The 24,583-nt window shown below is 48.0% G+C and overlaps 1 protein-coding gene across 1 annotated transcript in view; it reads left to right on the top strand.

Annotated features, from left to right (window-relative positions):
• Positions 1-21,884, top strand: part of ARK2C (arkadia (RNF111) C-terminal like ring finger ubiquitin ligase 2C) — a 49,958-nt gene extending 28,074 nt beyond the window's left edge. The window contains exons 2-8 of the mRNA XM_064437962.1: positions 7,002-7,311; positions 9,365-9,490; positions 12,951-13,080; positions 14,048-14,152; positions 14,670-14,765; positions 15,909-16,015; positions 17,139-21,884. Of these exons, the coding sequence (XP_064294032.1) occupies positions 7,002-7,311; positions 9,365-9,490; positions 12,951-13,080; positions 14,048-14,152; positions 14,670-14,765; positions 15,909-16,015; positions 17,139-17,256 (992 nt within the window). The 3' untranslated portion in view covers positions 17,257-21,884. The remainder of the gene's footprint in view (positions 1-7,001; positions 7,312-9,364; positions 9,491-12,950; positions 13,081-14,047; positions 14,153-14,669; positions 14,766-15,908; positions 16,016-17,138) is intronic.
• The last annotated feature ends 2,699 nt before the right edge of the window (positions 21,885-24,583 follow it).

The following is a 24,583-nucleotide window of genomic DNA, read 5'->3' as shown; positions in this document are numbered from 1 at the left end:
GCCCACTGCATGGTCCCCATCCTGACTCGGTCCCTGGCACTGCACAGCCTGACCAAGTAAATAAGGCAAATGAAAATGCTCTTTATCCATCGCTAATGAGTACCGGCGCTGCTCCTTGCCCAGCCACGAGCTGGTGCTGGGATCTGCTACCCGTTGCATGGCACTAGACATGTGGGACGGCAGGCTGCACTCTGGGCTAGATTTGAGCTGGCTGCCTATTATTTTTGGCACAGTCCTTGCCATTTGCTAAATGACATGAGAACGTTGTTGGCGAAGGTGCTGAAAGTGAGACCAATTCCTTCCCATCTGATAATTTTTTTTTCAAATCCTTTCTTCCTCCTCTTCCATCTTCCCTGCCCTGATCTCCTCATCCTGCAGTTTGCTATCCTATAATGGGAATGAGGTGACGTGGTACCTCCCTCTGTGTAACACTGCTAAATTTTATGCAGCTGAATATACTGGAGATCTGGTCGGGAGGGGTATTTTTAAAATTTTTTATTTTCCAGTTGCATTGTCACCCCTCATTTCTTAGTAGTAAGTCAACTTAACTCATTTTATAAGGGTATATTCACAAATAATTTGCAAAGGGTTAATACGTGGCTGACAGCACCAGGCAATTAGTATCTTGTTTGTAAACACAGCCCTTCTTGGTGTGCCATGTGAAGCTGGAGCTGCTCCCACAGTTTTAGCCTTTACTCGCTGTATATCATTGGGATGAATGCTAACTTCCCACCGTGTTTCTGTGTCCAAGGGGAATTTAAATGCATGTGCAGGGAAACAAGCTGCAGGCGCCTGGGCTATTAAAAGCCTGGCAGGCTCTCTGCAGAGCGTGGTGCTGGGAGAGGCACCCCGGATGGCTCTGGTTTATGGGGCTTGTCTGCCATCCCAGGGGAGGAGGAGGGGCTGTGGGGGCTCTAATCAGGGTGAAATGGCCGAGATGGCAGGGCTGTGGCCCCCGGCTCAGCCGAGTGCAACGGGAAGATTTTCGGTGGCTGCAAAATGTGTCAGTGAGTAAAGCCAGGGCTTTCCAGGAGCTGCCATCTCCGTCTCCGCTGCGATAGGATTGGGATGTATAAATAACCCCAGCCTCCCTTCCTACCCCCCTGGCCCCTGCGCGCTCGCACGCAGACCGTGAATACCTCGACAAGCCGGCCAGGTTGCCTTACCCAGGGGAAAAATTCACATGCATCGCAGGCAGCTTAACAGTATAAGACAGATTTTGTTTTCCTTTCAAAGGCAGCTGTGCTCCCTGGGCTGCAGCTGTCTGCTCGAGAGACCTATCCCCAGCACCAGCTCTGGGCCTGATCCTGTGTCCCTTCCCACTAGCCCGATTGTTTCAAAAATAGTGCTGCCACAAGGAAAGGAGGTGGAAATAAATGGTTCTGCTTTCCGGGTTTTTCTTTTCATAAAGCCTGCAGCATCCGCTGTCTCTCTGCAGGGTTTACCCAGGAGTTCTGCATCTCCCAGATGGGTCAGTGTTTAGTGAGCACACAGATCCCTTGAGCCTTTCTGGGTGAAATATTGGTGAATGGACAAATTTGCATGTGCGTATGCCCAGTCAAATCCTGGCTGATGCTAAAGGAGAATCCCTGGTGACAGAAACACCCCGTATCAGACCAGTAAATTACTGTGATTGGATGTCATGTACCAGCCTGCAAAAATATATGAACTTTTAATTTACAGGATTCACCTGGGGGTGTGAAGGAATTGGGAGCATTTCTTTTAATAAAAAAAAAAATCCAGGCTGCTTCATAAAATGTATAGAAACAAAAAATATAACTGTAGAACTGAGGGGAAAAAAAAAAAAAGGAAAAGCCTTGGAAGTGAGAAAAAGGTGGCAAGGAGGCCGTGATGAGTTTCCCTGCGGGTTTCCACCGTGCTCAGAGCTGCATGAGTGAAGGGTGGAAACAGCGTGGTGGCAAGCAGTGGAACAGGTTCAGCTATCCACGTGCCTTGCATCATCTGTTGGCTTTCTGAAAACAAATTTATACTTCCTTGGTTTGAGACTGCAGCCTGCAATGCCATCTTCCAGCTAAGCATTCTGGGTGCTTCGTAAATAGCTGTTAAGTGATCTTCCCCACAGGCTTTTTAGCTGAAGACCATCTTCACAGCGCAGGTAGGGAGATGGGGCCACAGTGTCGCCGAGCTGTGTAGCTGTGTGGAATATGCAGACCCAGCTCCATGGTGGGTCCTTGGCATCATGGCATGACGCTGCAGCATCTGTCGTGGTAGCAGAGGTGACCCAGACTGTTTGGGGCAGCTACTGATCTGTGCTCACGTTCTGGCAGTAGCAGGGATTAATGAAGCACCAGTTCCCTCACCCCTTGGTCTCTGGTGCAGACCTTGGCTTTGGGACATGATAGAAGCAGCCAAGGGGGAGTGGATGCAGCAGCAGCTATCAGAGCATCATGCAAGGCAGGCAGGTGTTGCTGGTGCTCACCCAAAGGCACCTGGTGGATGGGGTACCCACGGCCACATGGTCCTACACCATCATGCCATGCCGCAGCTTCTTTTGGCCAGGCTTGGCCCCAGGCATGTCAGAGGAACATGTACCTCCTCTTTCCCACTCCACAGATAGCTTGGCTTGCCCAAGACCTGTTTCACGTCTCCATCAGATCCCATCTTTGCCTCCATGTGTTATGCTAAATGTTTAGACTTTTGCAGGGCACTTTTTAGACCTGTATTAGCTGGGGTCAGGCATTAGCTGCCTTTGCTGTTTAGCTGAGTCCAGAGGGGCGTAAGGCAACAAGGGTTGTCGAAGCTGGGAGTTGGGTGGGTGGGAGGGCAGGCTGAGAAAGACAGCAGACCTTGAAAATGTGTTATGGTCAACAGAAGAGCATGAGGAACTAATATGGAGAGGGAGAGGAAAGACAAAGAAGGGGGGGAAATACCACCTGCTCTGCCAAGAAATAATTCAGTTTAGAAGCTTACATTGAGACAGAAGTTGCTGATCTCAATGACATTTGGCCTCAACCAGTTAATGGGAGGCTACGCAACACTGGAGTAAGTTGTCTCCTTTGCTCACCTCAGAGATGCTGATCTGATGTCATCATCTGCCACAGCAAAAGCGTTTAAATGAAGGGAAGAAGCAACAGGGCAAGGAAAGGATTTCTGGCTGGTGGGCAACCTGACAGTGAATCCAGAGAAATCAGTCCTGCATGGCTCCAGATACGAGCAGATGGAGCTACTTGTGCCACAGGGAGGAGTGCATCAGTGAGCCTCACGCAGTGGGGTGGACCCTCTCCTCCTGACCAGCAGGCTGGACACAGGGACATGTGTTTCCACACTGGCCTCAGGTCAAAGCATCTCAGGGCTGGTGAGGACTATATTACCTCTGCAGCAAGGACACTGGGCTTCCCCCTCCTTCGTCAGCTGGAGGAGACAAGTATTTGCAGCAAAGGCCACTGAAGCTGATGAACCTGTTAGGTCTCTTTGGGGTGGGCCATAAAAAAATCATCTGAGGTCTGGCTGACCCCTCTTCCTGCGAAATCAATGTGTCCTAAAGGAGAAGGATAATGCTGCTGTGGGATAAGGAGCAAAACCCAAGAGTCCATTAAGTGAGGAGAGAGTCTCTACCTTGCCAACCCCAGCGCAACAATGCCTTCCAGCAGCCACCACCGGGTCAGGCGGTGGGGACCGTGGCTCTTGGGGAATGCAATTAGTGGCTCTGGAGCTTGACAGGCACAGTGTTCCGCCTCACCGTCTTTGCTGCAGAAATGTCCTCAAAGCTTAGCTAATAAAAACGTCAGACCTGCGCTTGTTCTGGGTAGTAAAAACAAAAGCTGGAGTGGGGTATCTGGACTGGTTTTTAGTCACGGATTGCTCTTCACTGTGACAAACATTATTGTCCAGGAAAAAAGCAGATTAAATCCATGAATCAAATTTTCTTGAGGCATTTTGTTGGCAGTGATTTTCGGCTCCAATGCAAATGTGATTTAGGGCAAAACTGTGTCCTGGGAAAGAGAAGGAAGATCTGCTAGTGCAGTAATTAATAGACACTGCTAACGTGAGATCCTCTGTGATGTTGAATAGGGCTGAGCACCTGTGGGCCAGATCCCGCTGTTGGTCATGGTGAGTTACCTGGAGTGAGGTAAGTGCTCAGCTAGTGACAGCAGGGTGACACTGGATTTACCTTTTGTATGCAAAGTCAATATGTGGACTTGGAAAGCATTCTCCACCAAGGCTCCCTGCAGCTAAATACAGAAGAGGGTAAACTTGAAAATAGATAACTCAGAGATTAAGTGTTCTGTTGTGCACTGTTTTTCTTTTTGCCAGGGCTTTCCGGGGTCCACCAGTAGCATGTCTGGCAAGAAATGGCTCTTTGTTGTGCAAGCTGGTTCAGTTATGCCAGCTGTATTATTTGATGACTGCTAATAAGCATAGATTTGCTGAAGTATTCCCCAAAGTCTTTGCTTTGCCATCAAAATCCTCATCAGCAATTGGATTAGTTGTAGGGAACGAACAATTACAACGCAAGATAATGAATTATGTTAAGACAAAATGTTGGGTTTTGTTTAATCATATGGTCTTGGCCCCATCTTGGTAGTATTTTCCCTATGGAGGGAAGTATATCATTGGCTCAGTAGTCACCAGAAAAATTACTTAAAAATGCTTCTTTCAATTGACTAGTGCCTAAAAATAAGGCAAATTAACTCTCTGTACCAAAACAAAATGGGGTAGGCTTTTCCTTTAGGTTTTGTTGGCTCTGCACAGGACCTGCACGCTTCCTGCCCAGATATCAGAGACAAAGTTTGCACTTTCTGGATAACAGGGTAGTGTATGACCAAATTCCTCACAAGTACTGTCTTGGAATGGGAGGAAAAACTCAGGTCAAAAGCTCTGACAAGATGATCTGCCCATCTGGTGCTCTCTAGTTCATCATCGCTCTGGCATCAAAGATCCTACTTATTTTTTCTAAATCAGAACAAAGCCTCCCAAGATACAGCAAAATGCTGGAAATCCTTGGCTAAGGTTGCAACAGGCATCAAGAAATGAGAGAGGCGCCAAGGATGAGACTTGTTTTTGCTACTTAGGTACTACAGAATACAGCAGTTCAAGGTGGTGTTGCTCAGCTTGAGCAATGGGCCAGGGCAGCACAGGATCCCCATTTCATTACTCAGCCTTTACCTGTTGGTGGGACATGGTGAACCGGGGCCAAGCCAAGGGTGGCAAATACAACCTGCAGTACTGGGGGACGGGGAACACGGACGGCTCATGGGTCTGGGTTTGCAGCTCCGTTGTCGGGGAGCAGTGGGTCGGATCCCACCTCCTCTGGTTTTAATTAATGTGGTAGCCGTATCATGCCGTTATCTGACAGCACAAGGAATTACCACCTTAAGAAGTTCTGCTGCTGGTGGCATGTGCGTTTGTCACCTGCTGCCTCTCTCAGAGGGGTGCTACGGAGGATTAGTTTGTATTTAAGAGATGTTGTGTGTAATTACGCACGGTTTTGCAAACCATTCGTTTATGTTAGGTCCTCTCCTGCTGTTTCTCTTGCTGGCATCTGGCTTTCTTTGTGCATCTCTCATTTCCATACGGACTTAAACAGAAAGTGATTGTGGCTCCCTGAGCTGCCGTGAAGACTGGCCCTGTCTCCTGGCAGAAGGGGCATGTGAGCAGAAGGAATCTGGGTGAAGAAGGCGTCATAAGCACATCTGGCCTGTGCCTCGGGATGACATTCAGACCCTCTTGGTGCTGTTGCTCCCAGATTTAAAAAAAAGAAAAAAGGTGGAGTTTTTAGGAAGATGAGGTGTTCAAAGGACTGAGTAAAAGGGTAGGTGTTCTATCCTGGGGCTGATCCTCAGCAAAGAGGCATCTCTAATAACCGCACTCATGTCTCATCCTTCAACCCTGAGCTGCCTCTCTGCCTAGTTTAAGAGCCAAAAGCTTTGCCGTGATGCCTGTAAATGCTCCAGGAATGTAGGAATTAACATGCTGGATTGGGCTAAGGGCCCATCCAAGCAAGGATGTTGAGGGAGGTGCAAGCTGGTGCCAGATGTTTTGCAAAAAGCCTCCACTACAGATATCTTCCACACCTCATTTCTTACTTATTTCCATCAGTTTCGTGGCTGGTCTCATAGCAGTCTGTCTTGTGTCTCCTGCAGCCTCTCTCCCCCTGCATGCAGCTAATGAGGACAGGTTATTGAAGGGTCTCAGCAAAGACACACAGTCTTAATACCAGCTCTCAGAGGTGGAAGGTGTCTCGTTCAGGTCCTGCAGTCAGCGAGAGACAGTTTCTTAGAGCAGAGATTATTTCTTTGCCTATGAGACATTGTTAGACAGGCAAAGAAATACCTTGAGATGCATAGAAAGTCAGCAAGCTTTGAAAACTTTAGTGAGTTCATAACCCATGAAAACATATTTTAGAAAACAGAGTAGTTTTTTTTTCCTTTTCTAAAATGTTTAGGGTTTTCTGCATAGAATCACGGAATGGTTTGTGTTGGAAGGGCCCTTTAGAGGCCATTTAAACCTGCAGTGAGCAGGGACATCTTCAACTACATCAGGTCGCTCAGAGCCCCATCCAGCCTGGCCTTGAGTGTGTCCAGGGATGGGGCATCGACCACCTCTCGGGGCAACCTGGGACAGGGTTTTACCACCCTCATTGTAAACAATTTATTCCTTATATCTGGTCTGAATCTCCCCTCCTTCAATTTAAAACCGTCACCCCTTGCCCTATTGCTACAGGCTCTATTCAGCTGTTGTTCCCTTTCTCTCTTAAGACAGGCAAACCAAAACAAGCCGAAGCAGTTTTCATCAGTAAGCATTTCAGTTTGGAGCCAAATAGTCACTTTGAACCCAAACCCATGTTTTGGTTCCAATGGTTTTTGGATGAGAAAAACTGTTAGTAATCAATGCTAACTGACCTGTTTTCTCTTTTTTAATCCTTTTGGCAGATGAAGGAGCGAGCTGTTTGCTCAATTCTTGCCCTGGATGGGTGACCACCGGGCTGGGGTGCCCCAGCCACTGCTGGCCCCCATGACGGCCACGCTCTTCTTTTCCAGGTGCTCCTTTTCAAAGGTCTCAGCATCCCCATGCTACCTCCTGCCGGCACTTCCACCTGGGTCCCCAGCCTCAGCTCTCCACCGACTTCACCCTGCCTCACGCAGTGCAGCCCCAGCCGGGGCTGACCCCCCACATGGCCCCCACGCACCAGCACAGCGGCCCCCTGCACCAACCCCTGGCACCGGTGCCAGCCCTGCCCTTCCAGGATGTGGCCGGACCCTCCTTCCTACCTCAGGCGCTTCACCAGCAATACCTCCTCCAGCAGCAGCTCCTCGAGGCACAGCACCGCCGGCTCATGCCCCACCCCAGGTAAGGGGGCCTTACTCCTCCTGAAGGATGCTGAGAAGCTACATCAGCCTCACTTCAGCAAAGTGGCTTCTGCAAAGTATGTGCTAGTAACGTTGGATTTTCTTCATAAGTTCCAATGTGTACCCCTAAAATGTGCCCACCAGGAGGGAAGCTGGAGGCCAGGTTGCACCTGCAGGTGTACCTTTCCCATGGGGATTCATACCATGCTCATCTAGTATGTCCCAAGGTCACCTATTATTGTCACTCGCAGGAGAATCATGGTTGTAATGCCTTGGTGTTGCAGTGAACCTGTCCTGCGTGGCAGAGAGAGCAGTAGACAACCTACCTCCTCGTAGCTGCTGTTTCAAAACCATGTAAGAGATTGTACCCACCTATCCCATCAGGTTTTGCAAACGAAGAGCTTGCTTCTCTGGGTCTAGGTAGGCTTCACAGATCTGTGAGGGAATGATGCCATTGACTTGCAGCACATTCAGTCATGGAGAGCAGCCTAAATTCAAACTGGGCTGATGACTGCAGAGAGAATTACTGAAACTCAGCAGAGGTGGAAATGGATGCCTGGCTTTATCCTGATTGTGTTTCTTCAGAGAGGGGTTTAGATAGCACGTAGGAGAGGAGTGCTTTTTTTGGAAACATATGGAAGCTATTTGTGGGTTGTACCCATGGATCAAGAATCAGAGGATAAGTCTTTGCAATAATGCTTCATTTGGAAAGAATGCTACAGGCGGAAAACTCTTTCCATACTCTTTCTGCCTGAAAATTGTGTGTCTTTCTCATCCTTGTTTTGTTTTGCATAAGCTGGATTTTAGGTGGATTTAATGATTAGTTAATAATTGGGTAGCAAATATGTGTGAGGCTGAGGCATGGATGATACAAGTGTTTATCTCTTAGTCATAAGCTGAATTCAAATAAAAGCATGGAGCACAGTTCCACGCAGAAGCTGCTTTGGAAAATGCTGTCAGTGTTACATCTGCAAGTGGGTTGTGGTGTGGAAAAGGGCAGGAACCTCTTGCCCGGTCCCACAGCCTATTTCTGAAAGCACAGCTACATTGGCAGAGGGTGTCAGCAACCTTGCAGGTGTGCGGCGTAAGTTCCTGGTAATGGGAATCTGGGTCTTGCCTTCCAATATGAAGCCTCTGAGCTGTGGCTGCATGAAAAATCTTTATCTAGCTGTTTCCTGCTCCATTTGCTTTAGTGTTTTCCCACAGATTTACTTTGCAATGGCTCTGCTGGTAAGCGGGGACTCGGCAGGGAGCAAGGGGTAAGAGCCTGACTGTAATGAAAATCCTACTTGTGCATCCACCTCATCTCTCTCCAAACATGGACACTGATCAAGCAGCACATGCTCTTCTCCCAAATAGTTTAAATAAGCAACAATCACAAGAAGAGAATCAAATCCCTAGAAAAACCTTGCTATATTTTCTACTGCTTCCCTTTCTCTGCTTGCAAAGGCAGAAGAGTAGCTGGATCCCAGCCTGGCCCGTCCATCATCCAGAGAAATGTTGGCAAAGGCCAGCGAGAGTAAATTCTGCTTTCAGTTACTCCTGAGTAATCCTGTTATGAATGAGGTTCCCCAGGAGTTTATGCACTGCATGGGGAGGCGAGACAACCTGCAGCTTCTTTATGATGATGGATAATGGCTGAACCAGGGACAAGTTTTATCTTGTGTGTTGTTTATGGGGATGACAGTGGAAAAAAATAAAATAGTGCAGATGGCAGAAAACTGCTAAGGAAGAAGTTGTTTGGTTTCCTCTTTTTCTTTCCACGTTGCCACCAAATAACATCTCTTGTAAACTGGGTGTATGTGGATGCCACAGCAGGTAAGAGTGGAGGTCTGCGTTATGTCCATGGTGGCCACAAGTAAATGATATATTTCTGGGTTCCCCTTCCCATCAAACCTGAGACCTGCCTGGACGCCTTTCTTTTGGACCCGTATTCACGAGCCCAACAGCTTGAGTTTTCCCCCAGTTTGCTGGCACGGGCTTGGAGCCGGGGCCGTACATGCGCAGTGCCCACCGTGTGGCTAACTCGCTCACTGCTCTCCTTCTCCCCGCAGGCGGGCTCAAGAGCGCATGTCTGTTCAGCCTCACCGTCTACACCCCAGCTTCGACTTCAGCCACCAACTGCAAACTCCACAACCCATGGGGACCCAGCCTAGGTATTTAGCAGAAGGCACAGACTGGTAAGTCTTCCACATTTCACTTGTGCATCGAATGAGATGTTCAGAAAGTCCTGGGGAGGCTGCAAGGGTTGGTGAATGTCACCATGGATCAATACTTTCATGAAAGCTAATGGTGCAGCTCAACAGATACGATGTGGGGAGCGTGCAATGGGAAAACTCACCTCTGGGAGGGCCATGAGTGCATGCTAAAGCCTTTGTGCAGGTATATGATAACACTGAGGCACCAATGCTGCCCCTAACTCTCCATCCATGGATGCAGAGTGCAGCCAAACATTAATCTTCCTCCAGGGGCTTTTTTTGCTGCAGCGCACACCCAGGGTCTTTTTTCTGCAGACCAACGTCTCTGCCTGAACTAGATTTTCTGCTGTCCGTCAGGCACTCAAAAAATAGTGGCCACAACTTTTCCTGTCATCTAAATTAGGTACCACGGTGTTGCCTTCCCCCACAGGGTGGTGTGAATAAATTAATAGCTGTTAATCATTCTGCCACTGTAGTGTTTGATACCGTGGAAAAGCTGAGCAGGGAAATGATCGTTTCATTTTCAGACCAGGTTTTGAGCTCTTGCACAGTTAATAATGTATGGGGCCCTACTTGGAAGACTGAGAAAGTAAAAACATACTTCTAAGTAGCTGCTTGTTAGCTGAGCAAAGTCCATTCTGTGCACTGAATGGAAAAAATAGCATATGAACATGTAATTAGAGACGATAGCAATGTATATGCACAAGGAGTCCGAAATAAAATGTCACAGGAAATCTTAATTATGGCATTTCCTAACATCTGAGCGCTTTGCTCTGCAAATGGAGAGTCCTTTTAACACGGGGAGGGGGGTGGTGTTTCCCCCTCTGGGGTAATAATACACAACCTAAAATATGGCCAGATCCTTCTGCCATTTTCTTCTCAGGTGTTCCCATTACTGGCACCACTGTGAGCTGAATTTGGCCGGGATGACATTGTTCAAATCAGTTTGCAAAGCAGTTCACATACCAGCTGGATAGAGCCATTCTTCCTGCCTCTCTTTTGGCACAGAGTGTTTAATTATAATCATTAAAAGGATCTGATAAAGCATTGCTTTATGTTCCCCTCCTCCTCCTCCTTCCCTCTACCCCGTGTTACTCCATAGCCTTATAAAACCTAAGGAGTGGGGATGACAGAAATCACATACTGTGTACATATATTTGGGTGACTCACTTTCCTTTGGGACACACACACCGTTTTGCCCAGTGACGGATATAAAAACTTCCCTCTAACGTGTTACGACTACATGAGCAGCAGCGGCGCTGGCTCGGAGGCAATAAGTGGTAGGCACTGTCGTGGGAAATGGGGATGGAAAGAAGATCTGAAGGTGATCAGTCATCTCAGACAGCCCAACCTCGACTAGAATCTTCCGGTGAAGAAGAAATAAGCTCCCATTTCTTTCCTTAAATCACCTTATGCATCTTCATTTAGTGACGACCATCCAACCTGTTACCTGGGTTACCTGTTTGGGTTGTTGGTAGCCTGTGTACCATAGGCATTATAGCTCTCGAACCTTGTATCTTTGCATCAAGATGCTGTACAGTTGTCCATGTACTAGAGGCTACAAGGTGATGGTTGGTTTTTGGTTTTCTTCAGCTAATGTGCTCTGCTTCTTCGCCTGCAAACCTTGAGAAAACACCGTTCCATGCAGTATTCTGCTTTGGGCCCTTCTGTAGAGCCACAGCATCACTTCAGGAGCCTCACTCTCTGATTTTAAGGATCTAGATGCCCCATTGCACAAACAGTTCAGCAGTGTTGTTACTGCAATTACTTGTGCAAGTTAATAACGGTCATTCATCTTTGAGAGATCTCTTCAGTCCTTGATTTCAAAGCAATCTGTGGGTTATTGCATCTATTTTGTAGACAGGGAATATGGGAAGGCAGAGAGAAAGTGGTCAAGGTCATGCATCAGGCCAATGACAGGGCTGGGAATGGACTCAAATCCTCCTGATTTCTAGCTAAGCCTTCCATCTACCTGGGAACAGTCTTCGGCAATCGGATAAATCTCCAAAATTGTGACATGGGAACTGGAAATGTTCAGTCCTACAGATTCTCACCCTGGTTGTGTTCCTGCCAGTAGCTTGCTGTGTTTTATTCTCTACGAGCTTTGTCTGTCTAGGACATGGCTAGGACAGGACCAGCAAAGATAGTCCCTCTCTTTGCTTCAGCTTGCTACAGGGAGAATTTCTGGGGAGTACTAAAGCACTGGGGCTGCTGCCTGGTACATAGGCTGTGCTGGGTAAAGGATTTCTGCATTTACTGTCCCCTTACATCTGTTATCTTCTGTTGGGCAAACACAGTTTCACAGCTGCTGGAGGACACGTTTGAGTTGCTCCTAACAAGCCATGACGTTCGCTGCCTCTGTCCTCCGTGGAAGGAAAGAGAGGTTTGAAGATGAAAAGGGAAACGACCCCTGTGCTCTAATTAGCTTAGCTTTGGCAAATGTGAAGACAATGGTTATTAGAGCACTGGCTTTTTTAATTATGATAAAATGAATGACGTTTAAAGCACTTGTTTGCTGAGAGACTCTTTGGCTGGAGAGATGAGGGATCGGCTAATTGTATTACAGATGGAGAGGCTGTGTATGTCTCCTCCCATCCCCCCAGTGCAGTGTGGGGCTGGGGTCTGCGGTTTGTCTCTGCATGCTTGGATTGGGCAGAGCTGCAGCGTTTGCCAGGGTCTTGGTCATGTCAAGTCCCAGGATTGAGCTGAGTTGTTTTTCTAGTGGGACAAAGTGCCCAAACTCACCAAGCTGAACCCCAGCCTGGGTGAAGACCACACTTTACTTGCCTGAGCCGGGCTGTGTGCAGGCAAGTGGGACCATCAGGGATGTCCTGCTTCACTGGCTTTATTTTCTGCACAAACAGCAGTCCTGGGGTTCCCTGAAGCTAGGTTTAGGTAAGGTGCAGTCCTCCCTGTCTCCCTAGGTCTTTCTGTGGCCTGGGCTGGAGTCCTCCAAGGAAAGCACAGGCATGTCATAAAGCCCCCAGAGGGTGCCTAGCTGGCTCCTAACCACTATCCAGAGCAGCTCACTGGTGTGTGCCCTGAGGCATTTACCTGTATTCCTGCAAAATATTCAAGGCAAAATGTATTTGTTGGCAGTGATGGTAGCACGGAGAGGATCTGGTCCGGCCAGGTTGAGTTACTGAGCCTGGGGGGTCAATTGGAGCCACCAAAATGCTCTTGCTCTGAAATTAGCAGGCTACTGTGCGGCTCTCAACCCCAGCTAACACAAATGCTAACTGGTATTAAAATAACCCCTGACTCCTTTGTGCTGGCCTGGTGGGTGATTGCCCAAACCAGAGGAAAACCCCTTCCAAGCAGCGGCATCACCCCTGCTCGAGGCACCCACAGCAGCCCAGAGCTCACCGGTGGCGTTGACTTGCTGTAGGCCATGCAATAAAACCATGCAGTCAAAGCTGTATCGTCATCCTCGTGCCCACAGGGACCTCAGTGTCGATGCGGGGCTGACTCACGCCCAGTTCCAGGTCCGGCCGGTCCCTCAGCCCTATCAGCATTACTTAGCTACACCTCGGATGCACCATTTCCCCAGAAGCACATCCTCGACACAGATGGTAAGTGAAATGCTTTTACCGAGAAATGTTTTATGCATTGTCTGCCAGAAGGCAGTCAAAATAAAGGCTGCTGCCTTTCTATCACCTGTCTTCTGTGAATCCCACTTATCTCCGGCCGTGGGAGGGAGTGTCTGAAAGGATAATGTTGCATCATTGTACTCTGGATTAGAGAAAAGAATGAGAAGTTCAGCTGCTCTGGAAAGGTTTGGTCCATCACATGCAGCACCATGCTCACAAGCTGGTCTGCAAAACCTGGGCAAGACAGGAGACACTCAGCAGTTATTACTAATATTATTATTAAACTTGGAACAAATTATGGGCTCCCAGGGCTCGCTGCATTGGGAGCAGGTGACTCCTTTCCTCGGGCTCAGCCCTGAGGACCATTCCCCCCACATCATTGCTCTCTACCTCTATAAAGATTTTGCATGACCCGTTGCACAGGTGGCGATGGAGTTTGACGGGAAGATGGGCTGACTGGGATCGTTTGCCGGCCCTTCTCCTAGCAGGGTGTTGCATTTGGAGCTAAGCCATGCCAAGTGCTGCCGATCCTTAAAGCATCCTCAGAAATCTCACAAGAGTGTTTTTAACTCATGCCCATAGTTAGACCCTGGCACCTGCTCAGGAAAAATCAAAGCTTGGGTGAAAAGAAATCCACTTATTTAAAAATAAATAAAATAAAATATCTTTTTAAGCTAATCCCTGTTGAAAGTGTGTAACTGCAATGTTACATATGCAGCAGAAATTACTGTAACATTTTATTCAGAAGAAATGTATGCTCTTAGTTATCATTTATAAGAGATCTATTTAATAAAACCTCATTTTTTGGTTATTAAAATGCTTCAGTTGGGGAAGGTGTCAGTCTGCTCTTTCATTCTGAAATTTAAAACACTAAATTTAAATCAGGGTACACAAGGGATTTCTATGTGCAAGTACAGGTGGCTTTATTTTTTTCCCTCACTCCTGACAGGTTGTTCACGAAATCAGAAATTACCCTTATCCTCAGCTTCAGCTACTTGCTCTTCAGGGACTGAACCCAAGCAGGCACACGTCCGCCGTGCGGGAGAGCTATGAAGTACGTATCTTGAGGACTGGAATTATTATTAATTTTTTAAGTGCTGGGAATCTGTGCAAGCTCCGGAATAAAGTTATAAGACCGTTCTGTGTCATGGCAGTTGCATTGAGTCTTGTAGCAATTTTAGTAATTACTGGGAGGTGAAGAGGTTGAGTGGGCTTGGTAAAAGATGGGTGGCTGGCTCTGGCTCGGGTTGACTCCAGCCCACTTCTTGCCTGTGAACAAAATGCTTCAGTTCTATGGGGTTTTGTTTCCCAGCCTGACCAACGGAGCTCAGATCCCACCCTAATTTCTGGAATATTGGATATCCATCTCTCTGCGTTGAGCCCTTAGCTACTAGCCCAAAAGCCAGGGCTCAGATTCATCATTAAAGCATGGCTGTTTTGGGTTTGATGGACACTTCCACCATGGAAAGGTCAAAAGGGAGCCTTACTGCCCAGCAGGTGCGGGGGGTTGGTGGGACCTCATGCCCTGGGAGCAATGCTGATGGTGCTTTGCTGCTGTTCCTGCACCGCAGGAGCTGCTGCAGCTGGAGGACAGGCTGGGCAGCGTGAGCCGGGGCGCCATCCAGAACACCATCGAGAGGTTCACCTTCCCCCACAAGTACAAGAAGGTGAGTGCTCCGAAACCGCAGCATGGCTGCCAGCCCCTCTCACTCAGCCGAGGGTTTTGGGCCCAGAGCAAAGAGAAGGCAGGACTTTAGTGGGTACAGTCCCAGGGTTGGCAAACCGATGCTGTCTATATTCCCCCAAATGGGGGAGGAATGTAAAATCCAGAATTGGTGCTTTAATATCTTGTGGGGCTCCTGGGCAGAAGCGGTGGTGTAGTTCAGCTGGCTGTTTCTCACTTCTAGGCTAGGAAGCTGCAGGCCAAATTTTCAAAAGGGTCTCAACCTTCTCCCACCCAGCGGGTGCAATTTCCCCCCTGTCCGCACCTGGTAAGAAAGTGCAAACACCAAGGGGAATTTGTGCACGCAAACCCACCCCATGCCGCATGCAAGCGGCACTGCCTACACACCCTGCCGTGAGGGCGCTGGCTTCATGGCGTGGGGGAGCTTGTCCTCCCCTTGTTTCGCAAGAGGCGTCTCCTCTGTTGGAGCTGATCTCCTGCCCATAAGGAAATGGGTGCCATGTTTTGGGGTAGTGCTAAATAGAAAATGGGAGAAGTGCTTGTCTGCGTAGTAATTTCACATTGCATTGCCCAAGTTGGAAGCGAGTCAACTCCTGCTGCACTTACCTTGACTGCATCTCCAGCAGATCCAGACAAATTATATTAATAGGAATGGATGTTGGTGGGAAAGAGAAGCGGGAAGAGCTGACAGGCACTGGCCCATGGCACAGTGTGGTGCTGGGCTGGTGGAAAAGCTGGCATGGCGCACAGTGGTTGCCCTTCCTGGCAGTGGTGGCCCCACATGCTTTGGGGTCTCCAGAAGCCTCCAGCAAAGGAGACTATGGGGACATCCCCACTGCAAGGAGAAGGTTGTAGGGGGCTGTGTTAGGGCCGCAGAGGACAGGCTGCTCCCAGGGGCACTACTACCAACACCACTGCCACCGGCCCCAGGAAGAGACACGGTGACGAGCAGCATGTTGGTGGCATCATCCTCTCACCAGCTGTTTTAGCTGGGCTGGTTTCCCCAAGAAAGACGGTCTGGCTGATAGATGAAACTGATATTATGTGCCTTCCTGCAACTACCCAGGCTTGGGAGAGTGTTAGAAAGTCAACTCCTAACCAAATTATGTCTTTAACCTTGCTGCAGAGAAGACCACAGGAGGGCAAATCTGAACATGAGGATGGAGAGGAGTCAGACACTGATGAGAAATGCACAATCTGTCTGTCCATGCTTGAAGATGGAGAAGATGTCAGGTAAGATCCTTCCATCTGCTCTGCTGCTATCTGAGTTGTGTTTATTGGGATTAAAGTTGCCTTGTGCTGGTGGTGTTGTCCCTGTTCCTGTCCTGACGAACCCACTTGGGCTGTTGCAGGGTCTGGGAAACCAAATGTCATTTAGATGGATATTGGTATGGGCTGTAGGTAGGAAGAGCTCTGCAGCAGCAGGAGGGTCAAGTTCTTACAGTATCTCCTCGTTTTGGATCACCTGCTTCAAGGCTGTGCCAATGGACCAGGTGGCAAGTGTCAGAGAAGGATGGGTCCCAGGTCTCAGGCAGCCATCTGGAGCTTGGGAACATCAATGTCTGAGCTTGACAGATGACCAAAGTATGATAAAAGGGAGTGTGTTTGTGAAGTCCAGGGGAGTTTGGCTTGTGGCCAGGATGGAGCTGCTTTATTGTAGAATAAATGAGATTACTCCACCCTCATTGTCGCAGGGAGCTGTCCTGAGCCAACAACAAAGCCTCAGTTTTCCCTCAGAGACGTCCCCAGGCTCTTGGCTGGGTCAGTCTCTGCTCGTGACAGAGGATGGGGACAAGCAATTGCAAGGGGCTGAGCTACCATGTCTGAAGGAACTGCAGGTGGGCAGTGCAGCTGCACTACCTGGTCCTGATCCTCTTGCTGTGGGTCCTTGTGGTTCAGGGTCCCTCTGGCTTGTGAAAGTGAGTGAAGAGATGACCAAGGTGATGTAGGTGAAAAGCAACCACATCCCCTGGGACACACCAGGCACTCACACAGGAGCGGTGGGGACCCACTTGACTGCTAACGAGTCACAATGATGAAGAACCAAGAGGCTTTGGAGTATAACCTAATACTTCTGAAAGGTTAAAAAGCAGCAGCCAGGATAATGAATAACTGGAACAACTCAGTTCAGGAGGGTGTGGCATTTTCTAAAAGGCTTTTAGCCAAGGACACCATCTCTGACCTGCTGCTCCATGTGAGCTGGCATGGCTGCGGGAGGGGGTAGGACCTAGGCAGCACTGGTGTCACTACACTGGGGCTTCCCCATGTTTGAAGCAGTCCCGGCTGCTGCTTTCTGGCTCTTCTTGGTCCCCTGGACCTCCTCCATCCTAACGGGGCGGTACTTCTCTCCCTGCAGGCGGTTGCCCTGTATGCATCTCTTCCACCAAGTGTGCGTGGACCAGTGGCTGGCCACCAGCAAGAAGTGCCCGATCTGCAGGGTGGACATTGAAACACAGCTCGGCTCGGACAGCTGAAAGGACTGGCTGGACACACCATTTTCCTTACCAGGTCATATGGCCATAAACCCTTGCAGCAAAATTTCGCCTTCTGAGCCATTTGATTGAGAAGAAAAGTCTGCAGGCATGTTAGTGAGGAGGAGGAGGAGGAGGAGGAGGTGGTGGTAAAATATGTAGTGATAGGGGATATTGCACATATGCAGGATACGGGCCCGGTGAAAGGGAGCTGGCATTCCCAGAGCTCAGAGACCCCGTGCTGCAGAAGATTTAGTGTTGAACATGAAGGAACTAGTTGTGGTAGTCTGGCCTGTCAATCCTGCATTTCATGAGGATTGTATATATACCTCTCGAATACGTAGAAACATGTTAGGGGTCCTTTAGCTATTTCTATGGATGGCAGCTGGAGCATGTTAGCTTAAGAAATGTTGTGTTTGATGCCCTACTCATCTTGTGGTGGACATGTTGCTGTTACCTAATTTGCACCAAATATTTTTTCATAGATTCCTTATTTTGGTGCCTGATTAATACATTGCAGAGGGGGAATGAAGAGGTCAAGCTTTCCCACCCTTAGGGGGGAAGAGGCGAAAAAGCAAAATCCTGTTTACGGTCAGAAGGGTTGCGCTCTTTGCCTCAGCCATGTGTGCTTCCTTTCCTTGCATTTACAGTGTGTTGCAAATTTAAAGAAGCTTATAAAAATAAAATTTGGGGATGAAATGAATGAAGCAATAAGGAGAAGCTTCGTTCCTGCTTATCTGCTGGTGCTGGACGCTTTCTGTCAGGGCACAGTATTGGAGTAGATGCTGTTTCTTTGCTTTCTGTATCTTAACGAAGTAGCTTGGCATATTGAAATCCAAGGAAGAGCTGTCTTCATCATTGCCATTGTCCATGATGCTTTCTCCCGCGAGCTGTGAGGCTGGCTGGCTTCAGCAGCCAGCACTGGTGCAAAACGATGGTTACTGGAGTCAGCTGTGCTTTGGGGTGTAAAAATGATGGAGGAGTGCCGAGACATGTATGCTGCTGACTCCTCTCCCGTGCAAAAGCACCTCGGATAACAGGATGGGAGAAGACTCAGTGCTCACAAGGCATTGGTGAAGCCGTAAGCATTTCGGTGTGGGAGGGGATGGCAGGTTGGAGCTGGGGTTTGCTGCTTTCTGGAGGGGCTGGGTTGTAGCCCTTCCTCAAAGCACATGCTCCTGCACCACGTGTGTTTGTATACATGTTTCAGGCCTTATCCTTATGGAGAAGTGAGTGGTTGTTCAAATTAAACCTAATTGCATTAATGCTCAAAACAGAATTAGGAGGTAGTCCCTGAAAGAGCTGAACTGTTGCGATCCAAGCTCCTGCTGAAATAAAGACCTCAGCACACCAACCATAGGGTCAAAAAAACCCTCCAGAGAACTGGCATTCACAACCAAAAAGCTTTTTGTTCTTTTCTTTTTAAATAACTTTTTTTTTTTTTTTTTTTTTGCATACTAGCAGAGCAAAAGAAAGATGCCAAGGATCAAGGGGAATTAGTCAGGAGCATTATATATTGAAAATGTTGATGTCGTGGGGATGATTTCTGGCTCCCCTGAGCATCTGTTTCGCTGGATCCAAGTGATGCTTTCCAAGTAGAAACATTCATAAATTACCATTGGAGAGATTATGGGATTCCCATGAGCTGTAATTGGAAAATACCAACCTCAGGGGCACTCTGAGGTTTTTTCCCAACCTGAGGTTTTCCCAACCTAAGGTTTTTTCCGAACTGGAGAAGGGAGGAGAAGAAGGGAGGCCTTCAGGGTGCAAGGATGGAAGATCCCCTCTCTTGCTGTGCCCAGGCAGGTAGGAGGGAGTGGAGGGGGACACATGGTGGCATGTACGGAAGATATGAAGAAGAAATTTTTTATGCTAAGTGTGATGAAACCCTGTCCCAGGTTGCCCCAAGAGGTCGTCAATACCCCATCCCTGGACACACTCAAGGCCAGGCTGGACGGGGCTCTGAGCGACCTGACTGAGTTGAAGATGTCCCTGCTCACTGCAGGGGGTTGGACTGGGTGGCCTCGAAAGGCCCCTTCCAACCCAAACCATTCTGTGATTCAATTATATATTTGCCACCCACCTCAGGTGATGGCTTCTTAGGGGATACGGTGGTCCCAGCCCTGACCGAAGGGCTGCGGACTCCTTGGGTCAAGGAATGGTCCATCAGTACTTCTGGGGCTTGCTCCAGCAGCAGCAGATTGAAGCAGCATTAAAAATAGTACTAATATTACTAATAATATGGATAAGCAAAGCAAGGCTTTGCTGGTAAAATACACTGTAAGCCGGTCTGGTCTGTTGAGGCGTGAGCTGGGGGAAAAGCAGGGGAGGAATGGGGCAACTGGGACCCTGGCTGGGTTGGGAGGGAAGGAGGAGCGCTTCCGAACCTTGCGTTTTCTTAAAGCCTATGCGAAAGTATTACTATTTGCCTAATGAACAAGCACAGTTTTTAAAAAAAACAAAACAAAAAAAACCTTGGTGAAGAAAAGCACCAAACTCCCGTGGTCTCGTGTGAGTGACTGATCCCGAGGTGCGTGCGAATTTACAGCGTCTGGAGTTGCATCGGTGTGTCAGGTTCCTTTGCGTTTAAATAATTTGTACGAGTAGGTTGCGACAATAGGGTGAGTCTAAAAACAAAATGAAACAAACAACAAAAAATCTCTAGAAACAAAATATTGATAGTTTACAGGGTTTTGTGAGTTTAAATGCCTTATATTTAACAATCATAATTTATGACTAACTTGTAGATATGGTGGGTTCTTATTTAATTATTTTTATAGTTGTTTTTTTGCATTTTTAATTATAATTTATTTATTTAGAAATTAATACTAATTTTTTTTATTACTCCTATTACCTCATTTTTGCATTGTTTCTGGGAATGGAATGCTTTGCATGCATCGGTACTTTAAAATGAAAATTAAACATGGGATGTGGGGGGTAATGCTTATCTTGTCAAAAAAAAAAAAAAAAGAGAAAAAAATCAGGGTGTGTGATTACAAACTGTATTACTGTGGTGCTGTTACCTTGGATACATTCCATAAAAATGCAAACCTTTGATTCTGTATGCTGTGACATAGTGGAAAACTGCAATATAGTGACTGTGTTTAGCACATATATATGAATATTATTTGCACTCATAATCAAACTCTGGTGATCCTTTCACTTGTGTCCTTGCACATTGAAGGTGACTGACGGCGCTCTGCAAAACCAAAATGTTTTGGTCGATTCCTGCTACCGCCCTGTCCCTGATGCTGCTGGTGATGCTACCGCTCCTGCTGCATGTGTTACCCTGCAGTAACACCTGGCGGGCCCCTGCTACAAGGCTGTGCTTGGGGCAATGCATGTGTTTAGTGCAAGACTCTGCTAATTGCTTCAAAAGCCGAGGAAGGAAGCCCAGGCATGGTGGCTCTGTTCAATTTTTGATGCCGATCAGTGCTCAGTCTGGTTCTTCTCACCCTCTGTGCGGGCACCCAGTTGGGCGCTGCAGGGAGGATGAAGGAGGCGATTGAGCCTGAGGTTGGAGGCAACAAAACTGAGGGATTCATTGCAGTTTTTAAGGGTTGACCCCTGGTCTAGCTGAGAGGGGCTGGGATGGATGTGGGAGAGATTCAGCATCCCTTTGTAATGCCTGACCATGAGCATTTGCTATAACCTAGCTGTGAAACATGCATGGAGCAGAAGCCCTCAGCACTGGTCTTCTTGATCAGTTGGTTTCATCCCGCCTGTTAAAGGGGCAACCTCAGCTTGGAGCTTTTTAATCCACTGGAGGTCTGTGACCTGCACCAGAGCCCTCCTGTCCCCAGGGAAGGGGTCAGCCCCAAGCTGACATTCTGCTCCCGCAGCGGTGGCCAAGCATCCCCATCCCCAGCCATGGCCAGGCTGCTCTTACAACGCACTGCCCTTTCCCAAAAGGCTCCTGAATATCAAGTGCTGGAGCCTTGCAAGAAGGCTAGAGCACCTTTGCTTTGACAATATTTTAAGCTTTAAGCCATAACTACTCTTGGTCAGCGCAGATACTTGGCCATGTATGGGCAGAAGTGGGGTTTGATGCATGTGCTCAGCTAGTAGCCGTACCCCCACCCCAAAAGGCTTTGGAAGCAATTCTCTTTTGGGTTAGAAAGACACAAAATGACTGTACCTTAATATTTTTCTCTCTGTCCCTTCAGGGTGCTGCTCTGCTTTGTTGACTTTGCCTTACCCTGGGTTTAAAACCTGTCTGCGTTTTTTTCCTTGCTGCTCTGTAACACTCCTCCCCTGTAGCCTGGAGCTGCGGGTCTGAGCCGTGTGGGGATAGAGGGTTGGATGTTCCACCCCGCAAACACACTGTAAAAGGGATAAGTAAAACAAGGAGCAAGCAAACAAAAATCCTCTCCTTTAATGGCCGGGGCTGGTTAAAGGATCACCCACATTTTTGTACTCCTACTGCTGTTCTGTTGTGCTGTGCAACATTTTGCTACATAGACTATTTTATAGAAGAAAGCTAGAAAAATATTTATTATTAATATTAAAGCAATAGTGCATTGAATAAATAAAAAGACATTAGAAATTGTGTAAATGCTTAGATTCACTTTTGGTGGATTTTTTGTACTTTATTTATAACTAATAAAACAAACTGCATTGCTAACTATAAACCTGTGCCACACAAACGTCACCTGGCAGCACGATCACTTGGTCTTTACTGCTCGTTTCTTGTTTCTTTGGGTCAGAGTCAATTCTTCTATCATTGCTTATGCCTTTGGACTTTGATGTGCTAAAGAGAGGCTGCTGGGGTATAAAATACTCTGCCCAGCTGGTTTGCAGAGGCTGTTGGTGCTTGAGCTCCATGGCGGAGGCAAGCTGAGGCCCTCCACACCAGGCACACCACCGTGCATGATGTCCTGTGGCACCAGTTTTGTGATTAGGTACCAAAATACATTTCTAGAACCAGGATGAAGATATCCTGTTAAAGAGAGATTTCTCCTCTAAACACATCCCATGGGGCCTGTACGATGTCTCTAGCGAGTCCTGCAGAGATGCCGATAGGTCCTCCGTCCTCCAGGTGGAGAAACATCTCCCTCCCTGTGGGTCTCCTCTTTAATAGCTAAGGAAAGAGAGACGTAATGGGAAAAGAAAAAACATCCTCCAAACTAGTACAGATATATTTGAGGGTATTTTCAATGCTTTTGCTCCCTATTGGAGAATCCAATGGGCCATACATGTAACTTTGCATCCTGCACAGCTCTTTTCATAGGTCCTCTTCCACTTCTATTTTCTCCCCACAATGAACGGTGCCAATCTCTCCTCCTATCTACTCTTAATTTAGCTGTTCCTCCTCATGCATTTCATGTAGAAAGGCTAAGCCAGTCCCCAGCTTTGACTATGTGATTAGACTAAATAAGCCTTGGAGACAGGCGGCTGCTGATCATAGATATTTGGTTCCTGTAGACGAAGGGAATTGCTGGCTCCTCCTGCACCCAGCAAAGGCTGCGTAAGGGATGCACCATATTCAGGCGATATGAAGCTCCTACTATAGGAAGCTTTTACGAATTCAGAAAACAGGTTAAAAATGATCTGTTTGTCTAGCTGGGGAAAATCTCAGTTGCTCGCTGAGATCTTGCTGATGTCCTTCGAAAGGGTAATGGCTCTGAGTGACTTGCCTGAGATGGCAATCGGTTTTGCTTCAAAGCTGCCACAGCAAACATACGGCCGCGATCTGATAACAGCCCTGCTGAGCGCTGTGAGCAGTAACCCGTGGCTGTGCTGGGGAGGGAGAGGGGCTGTGCCCGTTAAGGTATAATGCACAGGCCAAGATGCAACATCTTTATTCACTGTGAACATCTGCTCTCGCAGCGGCTGCCTGGGGTTGGGAAGTTTACCCTTTATTTGTGTTTTGTAGTATCTGAATCCTCAGCTGGCCCACAGGTTGTAGCTCAGCGCTGTACAACCCATCAGTAAATACCAACCTTTTAAAATTTTTTTTTTTTTAAATGAGGCTTTTTGCTATGTCAAAATGGGCTTTGACACATGGCAATGGGGCCTGGGATGTTGTAAGAAAATACTTCACAGACCTCAGTTATTCTGCCTTCATGCACGTAAGGTTGGTGTAGGTACATGATGCTATTAAAAAAGTTTCACAACAATTTCATAGAGATTTTCAAATAAATCTCTGTGTCCTGCAGCAAGATACAATCAGTCCCTCTCAGCATACAACACCACAAAGGACTTCTTGGTTGTACTTCTTTTTTCACTGGCAGCACCCAAGTGCTTTGATAAACACAGCACTTTACTGGACCCCTGAAATTATGGGGACCACAAAGGCAATGAGATAACCTGGTTTTGAAGACTCCTGCTGGGTGTCACCACACTTGTCCTTTGCTCTTCCTTCTCACCTACATCAGTGGTTTTGGCTGAAGGCGTGTGCACTAAAACCACACCAATTAAGAAACAAAGAGGAAAGAAGAAAAGGTGGAGAGTGGCAGGGGATGCAAGAGCTGTGCATCTGCCCAACACGTTCAGGGAGCTCTGCCCCAGCAGGCAGAAATTGCCTGAGCCCTGAAAAAGATGTAGCCCTAGGACAATTTTGGATTTTCTCCTCCTCAGCTCTCTGGCCAAGAACTTGTTGGTTTTAGCAGCTTAATGAAAATCCAGCCCTTGGAAAAACTCCACTCTTGCCTTATTACTTTTGTAGCATTAGTTGTTGTAGCAACAGCACAGCTCCCCAGGGCCAGGGTGGAGTTGAGTTTTGCACAAACATGGGACGTTTCTGAAGTCTTTAGAAGAAAAAAGCAGAGGTTTTTCATGCTTTGCTAAGGTTGCCTGCCTGGGAGGCAGTGAGGTTGCTGACCCCCTGTCAGCAAACTCCCCCCTCGGCCCTTTTCAGGGCAGCATTAGCTAGAGGTCAGCACAGCTTTTGTGTTGAACATGCCTGTCCAGGGAGGGCAGGAGGTTTAGACAGCAACCTAGGCATCTGCAATCCCATCTTTCACCTACGCAGTGATTTGGTGACCCCGAAGGTGTTCACTCCTGCTTCAACAGGACCTCCATCCATGGCTGTAGCTACTTGCTACAAGTGAGAACTCCCAGATGTGAGCACATCTCATCTGCAAGATAAGGATTTCTCTTTCCTCCTTGCCCCTTGCAGGGATGGTGTGGGGATCAGGAGCTGCCTCACTGCTCCCAGGGGCTGGAAGCATGGAGCAGTACAGCTCCCATGTGCATCATGGTGAGTTTGCTCAGGGGCTGGCAGGGTTTAAACTGCTGTGATGCAGCGGTGCTGCAAAACCAGCTTCTCTGGCATCTCTGCACCAAGTGGGTGCTGACTGCAGCCAGCTGGAAATGCTGGGGCTACACC

This window comes from Phalacrocorax carbo, chromosome Z (assembly GCF_963921805.1).
Source record: "Phalacrocorax carbo chromosome Z, bPhaCar2.1, whole genome shotgun sequence".
Classification (NCBI taxonomy): Eukaryota; Metazoa; Chordata; class Aves; order Suliformes; family Phalacrocoracidae; genus Phalacrocorax; species Phalacrocorax carbo.
This window is presented reverse-complemented; position numbering and strand designations above follow the sequence as displayed.